Source organism: Ochotona princeps, chromosome 16 (genome assembly GCF_030435755.1).
Source record: "Ochotona princeps isolate mOchPri1 chromosome 16, mOchPri1.hap1, whole genome shotgun sequence".
NCBI classification, from domain to species: domain Eukaryota; kingdom Metazoa; phylum Chordata; class Mammalia; order Lagomorpha; family Ochotonidae; genus Ochotona; species Ochotona princeps.
In genome coordinates, this window is record NC_080847.1 from 27,440,542 (window position 1) to 27,450,703 (window position 10,162).

At 54.2% G+C, this 10,162-nt stretch overlaps 1 protein-coding gene across 1 annotated transcript; it reads left to right on the top strand.

Annotated features, from left to right (window-relative positions):
- Nucleotides 1–202: 202 nt before the first annotated feature.
- Nucleotides 203–6,817, top strand: SNX20 (sorting nexin 20). The gene is made up of 4 exons (XM_058674791.1): nucleotides 203–336; nucleotides 3,094–3,229; nucleotides 4,083–4,234; nucleotides 6,050–6,817. The coding sequence occupies exons 1-4, from the start codon at nucleotides 298–300 to the stop codon at nucleotides 6,716–6,718; spliced, it is 996 nt and encodes a 331-aa protein (XP_058530774.1). The 5' UTR covers nucleotides 203–297; the 3' UTR covers nucleotides 6,719–6,817.
- Nucleotides 6,818–10,162: the final 3,345 nt, after the last annotated feature.

Below are 10,162 nucleotides of genomic sequence, written 5' to 3' on the forward strand. Positions count from 1 at the left end.
AGGTGGCCAAGGACAGTGGGTGTGGCCCAGAGCCACAAGGCGAGGGCGGGAGAGTGCCACCAGTGACCACAAGGGCAAAGCAAACAGGGAAAGGGAGGCCCAGCTAGCCACTCCGACCCCCGCCCCCAGGCTGGCTATCAGTCAGTGGGCTTCCGGGTACCTTCGCTCACCAGCCAATGAGCTGGGACAATAAAGCACTGAACATACAGCTTATTTCCTGTTTTCAAACAGGGAACTGAACCAAGCCGGCAGCCACTCAACTGACTGCCAGGAACGGAGAGCTGAAAGTACCATGTGATGCCCACCCTGGACCACTGGACCCACACAGGGTCTCAGGTCAGTGTTGGAGCCCCAACCGGGTTGGCCTTTGCCCACTGTGGCCTGTTTGAGGCCCGATGGGACAGGGAAGACTGGGGACAATCTCTGGGGGCAAGTCTCTGGGGGAGGGTCCTTGGTAGCACACCCTGGCAGAATCTGGGGCCAGCTCCTTGAGCCGCTCTCACCTGGATGCCAGCACCCCTGTGTTTCTCACAAAGTGGTGCCCTGGGGAACTCCAGGGCAAATATGGACTCCAGTACCCTCTCCAACCTGTCACATGGGACTCTCCGGGTGCTGCCAGCCAGGACCTCTGCCCTGGCACCCTCTTCCCCAGCCCCCTCCCCAACCACCTCACAGGTGATTCTGATACACACTCACATTTGGGAGCCTGTGTCCTTGGCCAGACTGCACAGATGAGCACCCAGGAGTCCAGCAGCACCCACCCCTTCCCTAGCTAGAGGGGGTGGCATAGCCAGTGTCCTGGGATCTTCGTACACAAGATGCAGGTCAAGGTCATTCCATCCTGCTGGAAGCTAGTCCCTGCGGATAAGTCCTGACCCGCTCTCACCTGGATGCCAACACCCCTGTGTTTCTCACAGAGTGGTGCCCTGGGGAACTTGAACAAGCAAGGACTGACCAGTGGTCCCAGGTGCATGTCCTTTGGAGGGAGAAGGGGTGGCCACAATATCTGTGAGATGAGAAGAAGGACTTCATTTACACAGGCCAGGGTGGGAGAGCTGGGAAGTTACTCTGTGGCCAGAGTCAAGTGCAGGCCCTACACTAATAGATTGGGCCTTTGTGGTGTTTTGTTGCCAAGCTTGGAGGTCTTGGCCACAGAGGCTGTGGAGGGAAAGGCCCACAGACTTCCAGTATGGCTATCCCCAGAGCTGCTTTCCCATTTTTCAGATGAGGAAATTGAGGCCAAGAGAGGTATGGGAAGCTGCCCCAAATACCTCCTACTTACTTTGTCATGACTCCCTCCCTCCTCTCCTCCCTAAGTGGGTGGGTCCCAGCCAGACCCACAAGAGAAAACCTAGGGGATCTGCCTGTGGCTGCTACAGTTAGTGCTGGTTCTCAGTCCAGGTCTTCCTAGGAGTGACCAGTCAGGGGATTATTTATGGGGTGCTCCAGGGCCTCCATCAAACAGCTCCCTGTTTCTTACACACTCAGGAAGCAGAGCTGGAAGGGCCAGGGCCATCGAGGCCTTGGTACCCACAGACGAGCTGATGATGGAGGCAAGTGCTTAACAGTGCACACAGGAAACACCAGGATCTGGAAATCTCCAACACCAAGAGCCCATTAGATAGCAGAGTCTGTGGTCTACCTACCTCTAGCCTGGCCACTTACAGGAATGATCCCTGGCCAGCAGGATAGGGTTGTGGGCACACTGGCCAGCCACAGAGACAGGAAGTCATGTGACTAAGGACCCATGCTGGGTCAGCAAAGACTGAGAGGCCCAGGATGTGCTCAAGCCCATGCAGCCCTGGCCAGCTGGGCCCCCACTCTGGCCCTGTTTGTCTGACCAGGAAAGGGGAAGATGGATGGAAAGGCCCTTGGGGGTCACCCCTGGACAGCTGCACAAGACCACCTAGAGAGTGTTCCAGGCTTGTTTTCATCTGACACAGCAAGAGCTGCCCACCGAAGATGGACCGTAGGCCCTGGCTGACCTCACCTCTCCCCAGCCAGGTTCTCCCCCTGCACTGGGGGACAGGCTGTGCTACCATCTACCCTGTCAAGGGACACAGAGGGAGTGGTGTTGGGGCAGCAGGAGTTCAGTCAGCCTAGAGGTTCAAACCTAGAGCCATCACCCCAATAGACCAGAATTCAACTTCATAAATAAAACAGTTATAAACATCATAAAACAGTTATAAACACAGACGGCGGGCAGATGAAGTGAGCAGACAATAAACCAAAAGTGTTCACCAGCACACTATATACACAAGGGACAAATCCAGTGCTGGTCCGTGGATAGATGTCAACGTGGAGGAGGGTATGAGGAGGCCAGGTGAGTGTGAAGTGAGTATAGGAGTCATCAGGAAATACAGATGACAGACAGACAGACATTATGGGTAGGTAGATTACCCAGATAAAACAGATGAGATTAATAACGAGGTGCTATACAGGCAGATGACCAATGATACGATTGATAAATGATCAGTATAAGAGTTGAGATGATAGGTAGATAGATGACATCAATTAAATATATAGATGAGATAGAGTAAATAGATAGTGTGATAAATACAGATAGATGATAGGTAGGTGTGTTGGATAAGATACGGATAAAACAGATGACATACATATATTATATACAGATGGTATGATATAGATGACAAATGTGACAGGTAGGGATAGAGATGGGAAGATCATATGGATAGGTGGTATATGCATGTATCCCTGAACACAGAGCTTTATTTGCACATATAACGTAAGCCTGGCTTTGACCTGGGCAAGCCAGCACCTTTCTTCCATGTCCTCACGAGAGCAGTACTTGAAATTGCCTCACTCAACACGCAGAGTAACGAAGTAATGCCAGGGTCAGAGCCATAGCAGGAGGCCCTGCCCTGCCTCAAAGTGGCCTGGCTGGCCAGGGGCAGCCCCAGGTTGGCATGTGGCCTCTGTGTGGACAGCTAAGGTGGCAAGGAGCCTGGCAGGGCACAGCAGTGGGACTGCACTCTTTCCCCTCTGCTTGGCAGCAGGCATCCTCAGCACCCCAGCAGTCAGCAGGTACCCCAACACGAGTGGCACTTACCATTCTCTCTCTGGTCTCCCTGGCAGCCCGGCAGCATGGCGAGTTCCGGGCTCTCTGGGAGCCCCCAGACAGAACCTAACAGCCAGTGTGCAGCAAGGCCTGAGCAGGAAGCAGCAGCCACGGGTCCACGCCTCCCACATCCAGGACCCGAAGGGCACACAGGTGGGCTTGAGGCATATGGCTCGATGAGGTGAGGGCAGCGGGGGAGGGGAGAGATCTGAAGCCACCTGAAGTTCACCTGTGGTGTGACTTCAACAGATACAGCTCTCTTAACCTTGGTTACCCAGGTAGATACCAAGCCAAGGAGTACGGCAAGCTGGCTCTCTGGGAGAAGATCCCAGATGCGTGGTAGGGGTTCAGGAAACCAAGCAGGTGGACAGAGCAGCAGCAAACAGGAGGTAATTGGGCCTCCGTCCCAACAGTCTGCAGGATCCAACAGAGTTGTCTCATCTGAGGTGCCGGCTGCTGTACCTAGTTCTTTCCCACACCAGCAGGGGATGCTCTTGATCAGTGCCAGGCCCTGAGAAAGCCCCCAGGGTGATAGTCATGCTCGCTTTGGGGAAGAAGCCAGCAGAGTGTTCTAGAACAATGAGTGCCAATGGGACCAGCTACAGTACCATCTCCCGGAATAAATCATTCCTTGCGATTGTCAAGGAGGTGCCCAGTGGACACCTCCCCCTTCCTGTCTCTGTGCAGGTTGCTGGGGAAACAGGCACGAATCAAACCCTCAAGCTGGATGGGAAACAGAGCCGAGGGAGGGGTTGAAATGGACATGAAAAGGGGTTCTAATCCCAACGTCAGGGCCAGTTGGGGGTCAGCAGTCAGAGGGAGCATGGTTGGGCACAGGTGTCCGGCTGATGCCCTGATGGGATCCATAAACATTAGGGTGGGGAGAGAGAGAGAGACATCCACTGCTGTCCCAGGACTCTGATGTCCCACCCCAGAAAGACCCAGCCACCTCACCCAGTCCTGGATTGGCAAGGGCACTGACCCAGTGCAAATCCTGTCTGATCAGATACCCACTGCAACCCGAGCTCCAACTCCAGCATGACCACACGGGAGCTGCAGGAGTACTGGCAGAATGAGAAATGCCGCTGGAAGCCTGTCAAGCTGCTCTTTGAGATCGCTTCAGCTCGCATTGAGGAGAAAAGGCTCTCCAAGTTTGTGGTAAGCCAAGATGGGAAAACAACGGAGCCCAGCCTCAGCCTTCCCCACTGCGAAGTGGGCTCACACACACACTAACTCCCCGAGCTCCACTGCAGAAATAACCAAAGAGCTGGATTTTACACCCGGTCCCAGGCTAGGTACCAGGATGCTCAGTAGGAAACAGCCCGGCATCATCCCATGTTAGCAGGTGTTAGTCGTCTAAGTCCTTATTGACTGATTTTGCCGGTCTCTGTAGATCACGGAATATTATTTTTTTCTTGATGCTGGATCATTTTTAGACACTAGATGGTTTCAAAGAGTAGACCGTAAGTGGAAGCCAGGATGGCATGGCATAAAGAAAAAGCAAATATAACAATAAATGGAAGGAAAGCTAAGGGTAGCTACAAAAATCCCACCTGGGGTCCCATGCTGGGGGCTGCTGGCTTTGGTAGATGGAATTCTAGCCTGTGCCAGGGAGATATGAAAGACCACTCAAGAGCCACACTCAGCCATCCTCGATCGCTGCCCTTGCACCAAGACAAGGATGGCAGCTACTAGCAGGTGCCACCTACCCATGGGGCAGCAGCTCACTCATCACCTAGTGACCTGAGCACTGTTCCTTTCTTTGTTTTGTGGATAAGAAGACTAAGGTTCAGAGAGGTTAGATTGCTTAGCTAAGACCACACAGCAAGACGGTGTGAGGGCTCAAGTGCCAACCCAGCTAGCCTGGCTCTAGAGTGAAAGACGGTAATTTCTTACAACATCATTGCCAGGATAACAGTTACATGTGAAGGTATACTTCAAACAGTTTGTGTAAAAAGAAATTAAAGGATGATTTTTGTGCAAGACATTTTAAAAATCCATTCATACAAGGGTGCTCCCAAAGGTCATGAAAGAGTAAACTGTTTAAAAAGCCTGGATTTTAAACATGTTTGTGTAAAAACAAACACCTTTTTAAAAATTTTACTTTTTTAAGAGTCAGAGAGAAACAAAGGGAAATGGGCAGAGTTCCTGTCCATTAGTTCAATGCCCAAATGCCCACAGCAGGCAGGCCAAAGCCAGGCACTGCATCTGGGTCTCCCACGTGGGCGCAGGGACCCAAGGACTTGAGCAGGCACCTTGGCAGGAAGCTGGAGCCAGCAGGGGACTTGGGACTCAACTCCAGGCACCATAGTATGGGATGAGGGCATCCTGACCCCAGGTCATAAATCTAGTAGTATCAAAAGAGGCAGTGATACAGAGAGATACTTACTACCACCACCATCACCACCACCCTTTTTTTTTTTTAAGATTTTTAAGAGGGATTTTTAAGATTTTTAAGAGGGAGATCTTTCACTTGGTAACACACTCTCCAAGTAGCTGTAATAGCAGAGACTGGGCCAGGTAGGCGCCAGGAGCCAGGGACTGGCCACCCTCCGCTGCCTTCCCAAGCCATCAGCAGGGAGCGCATGGGCAGTGGAGTCGCTGAGTCGCCAAAAGGGTTCCTAAGAGATGTTGGGTCGTAAGACATGGTTTGATTGACTGCACCACAGGGCTTGCCCTGTAATTCCAGCTCCCGCAAACTTTTTGAAGCACCTTCCTAGTAGCTGAAACCAAGTTCCCAGGTGACCCACACTTGTCCAGTACAGAAAGCAAGGCCCAGCTTTGAGGGACCCTAGTCTCTGCTGGGCGCCCCGTGGCTCTCCTCCCAGCCGCCTTTAAGTCCCCCACGCGCGCCATGACGGGGCTGCCAATGGTTAGTGTCACGGTCAAGGAGGCTCCCTGTGCGCGGCGGTGACACTGACCTACAGCCCAGGCGCTGGCCACGGACCCACAGCATCTCCCTTGCTCCCTTAGATGTACCAAATCGTGGTCATCCAGACCGGTAGCTTCGACGGCAGCAAAGCCGTGCTGGAGCGACGCTACTCTGACTTCGAGAGGCTGCAGAAAGCCCTGCGGAAGTCGTTCCGGGAAGAGCTGGAGGACGTGTCCTTCCCCAGGAAACGCCTGACCGGCAACTTCACGGAGGAGATGATCAGCGAGCGCAAGCAGGCGCTCAAGGAGTACCTGGGGCTGCTCTACGCCATCCGCGTCGTGCGCCGCTCGCGCGAGTTCCTGGACTTCCTCACACGACCCGAGCTGCGCGAGGCGTTCGGCTGCGTGCGCGCGGGCCGCTACGCACAGGCGCTCGAGCTGCTGGCGCGCGTGCTCCCGCTGCAGCAGAAGCTCACTGCGCACTGCCCGGCGGCGGCCGTGCCCGCGCTCTGCGCCGTGCTCGTGTGCCAGCGCGCGCTCGAGCGGCCGGCCGACGCCTTCGCCGCCGGCGAGCGCGCGCTGCAGTGCCTGCAGGCGCGCGAGGGCCACCGCTACTACGCTCCGCTGCTCGACGCCATGGTGCGCCTGGCCTACGCGCTGGGCAAGGACTTCGTGGCGCTGCAGGGGCGTCTGGAGGAGAGCCAGCTGCGCAAACCCGCGCCCCGGGGGCTCACGCTCAAGGAGCTCACGGTGCGGGAGTATCTGTACTGAACCATCTCGGCCACAGCCCAGGCTTCACCGGAGCTCTGCACAGGCTCCTCTGCACTTCCAGTTCCCCCATATACACGAAAACAGAGGTGCTGCAGAGACTCCGGGCAAGTCACCCTATTGGTGCCTCGTGTACCCTCACCACCGGGCTCGCCTCACCTCAGAGCACAAACGCGGCTGCTGGAACTTGCGACAGTAGAATGGGCCATTTGGCACAAGCATCAAATGGGACGCCCGCTGCCCATGTGGGAGTGTGTGGGCTCCAGTGCTGGCTGTACTCTGGAACCCCAGCTCTCCGCTGATGCCCATTCCGGGAAACAGCTGGTGATGGCTCAGATACTGCCACACACCTGGGAAACCTGGATGGAGTTCCAGGCTCTTGGCTTCCACCAGGCCCAGTGCTGGCTGTTACAGGCATTTGGGCATTTGGAGAGTGAACCAGCAAATGCAAGATGCATATTCTCTCTCTCTCTCCCTCCCTTCCTCTCTCTCTCCCTCTTCTCTCCCTCTCATGCCATCCATCCGCATCTCTTCCACTTTCAAATAAATACATGGGGTTCACAGAAAATTCTATTTCATAAAGAACTCTTTGAGACTCAGCGCGATGGCTCAGTGGCTAAATCTTCCCTTTTGCAAGCACCAGGATCTCATACAGGTACCGGTTCCTGTGTCAGCTGCTTCCCTTCCCTTCCCTGTTTATGCCCTGGGAAAGCAGTGAAGGATGGACCAAGGCTTTGGAATCCTGCACCTGCGTGGGAGACCCAGACGAAGCTCCTGGCTCCTTGATCAACTCAGCTCCCACCGTCACAGTCATTTAGGGAGTGAACCAGTGGATGGAAAGATCGTTCTCTCTTCTTCTCTCCATACATCTGATCTGCCTTTCCAATAAAAATAAATCAATCCGAAGAACTCTTTGGAGAGTAGTGTGATCTCACTGTGCTTTTGTGGAAGGCTGGAAAAGACACTGTAGACCAACCATATTCCCTCCCCAGCAGGCAGCTCTCCGCAGCCATCCAGAGGCAGACCCTTGTGTTCCTGCAGACCCTGCATTGCTGATGGATGCTCCTGCCGTTAGTCCAAGAGTCTGACTCTTCCAACTTAGCATGTGGACCCCAGCCAGCAAAACAGAAGCCCACTGGCGGCCCCTCAAGAACAGCATCCCCGACTCACCCTCCAGGAATCGGAGAGGAATACTGCCTCCCAAAGGCTGGGAGAATACAACCAAAGCACACAATTCTCCATCAATGCCATCCAGGGCTCCTGGGTGCTGGACTTGGGCCCCACTGCAAGAGGGGCTGGGTGGGGAGGGAGCCAAGACAGCGGAGTGATGGGGCGCCTTCAAGTCAGGCCAGCACAGGCCTTCCTTCCCTTGAAGGACCATGGGGAACAGTCCCCTGCTGTGAGCAGCGGTGGGGGGGAGGTGGGGGGGGACTCTTGTGAACATGTGGGTCCAGACCACGCAACTCCTGAGCGAGCCTGAGGCTCTGCATTTCTCATGAGTACCAGTCAGGGCTAATACTGCAGGTCCCCATCACCCAGGGTGGCCTGTGTTTGTCCAAGCCACGTGGGGTCTCAACAAGGCACACCAGAGATGGGTCCCTGTGACCCTGCTCTCCCAAGTCCCTCAGCCCTGTGTGGTCTCATGGACTTGGTTTTGACTTGGAGTACCCATCCTGGCTCTCAACACCACTCTCCCCACCACCACTCCGTAGTGGGCAGGGCTCAGGTTCTGACCCCAGGCTCCACACCCTGGCATCAGAGAAGACCTCCCAAAAGAAGGAAATGCTGGGGGAGGGAGGTGTTGTTAAAGGCTGAACCTGGCCGTGACCTCTAGTGGGTGTGTGTGTGGGGGGTGTCATTGCATGCATCAAGCCCCGCCTTCCCAATCCGCCCTAGAAGCCCCTCCCCACTCCCTCACTGGCCCTCCATCTCCATTCTCATCTCCATCAGCAAGTGTCAGAGGCCCTCATGCTGTATCCGAGCCCCTCTGAGAACACAGCAGTGGCCCTGTCCTCAGAGAGTTGATGTCTGAATCCCAAGCAGAGCCAACAAGAAGGCATTGGCTTAATGGCACAAGGAGGCCTCTCAGAGTTTGTGAGGAGCCTGGCACGAATGCGGGCAGGGGAAGCTGGGGCACAGCCATCATTGGGCAAGACCCTCATCTGTCCCTCAGGGCTCAGGCTCAGTGTATACCTGAAGGGGGACAGGCCCAGGATTCACCTGCCTAGCTGTGTCACCCCGGCTGTGCTGGTGGAGTGAAGAGGTTCCAGGAGGAACCTCACATCTGTGCCGTGCTAAGTGAAGGAGCCAGGGAGCTGGTGTTTGGGGCATGAAGACCCTTGTTTCTAAGCATCAAAAACTCAAGTTACTTGGTGGGGCAGGACTTCATATCTGAAATATAAAGGGGTAGATGACAGCCCGCCTCCATTTCCGATCTAGCTTCCTGCCACTGCACCTGGAGGCAGCAGATGTTGGCACAAGCACTTGGGTCCCTGCCATGCATGTGGCAGTTTTGGCTGAGGTTTCTGGCTTCTGGCTTTCATCTGGCCAGTCCTTGGCTTTTGCGGATATCTGGAGACTGAACTGACAGATGGAGATCTCTGTCTCTTCCCCCATCACTGTGCCTTGTCCCCCCCCAAAATAAATAAATAAGCAACAAAAAATAACTTAATAAGCTTTTTTAAAAAAGGTGAAAAGTCCAGATGTAGATTAACTTCCCGCTGGGTTGGTTCCAGGGACTTTCTTGGCCCTGGGGGGATCCCTCTCACCTTTGGTTTCTCCCTCTCACTTCTGCTCTCCTGTCTTGCCTTTCCTCTTAAAAACTCCCTCCAAGGTGATAAGACGATTGTAGCATCACCAAAGTCACACGGCTTCTTGGCCATCCCCAGAGGACTCCCCTATTCAGAGTTCCTATGGGCCCTCCTGCGCAGGATGTGTGGGACCTAGGAGGGCAGCTCCCCACCCACCGACCTACAGGGGGACTTCAGAAAGCTCACTGGAAATGGAACTGAAAGGTAAGTTTATTTTGGTGACAAACATTTTCGAAATCCATGCAGTTTTTTTTTTTTCATAACATGCTTTTCCATGAAATTACAGAATACCCTGATATACATTGTTTTTGATGGTTTCATTGCATCCCAATGCATAGTTATTGTTTAAAATATTTATTTTCATCTACGTAAAAGAGCCACAGAGAGAAACACACACATACACAGAAACAAAGAGATCTTTTGCTGTCTTATTTAGTCCCCAATGCTCCCAACAGCCAGGGCTGAGCCAGGAGCCGAGCCAGACCTCGTCTGGGTCTTTCCTGTGGGTAGCAGAGACCCAAACACAGGAGCCACCTTCCATTGCCTGCCAGGATGGATGAGCGGGAAGTGGAGTACCCTGGACTCCAACCCAGGCACTCCTATATGGGATGCTGATGTCCCACTCAATGGCTTAGCG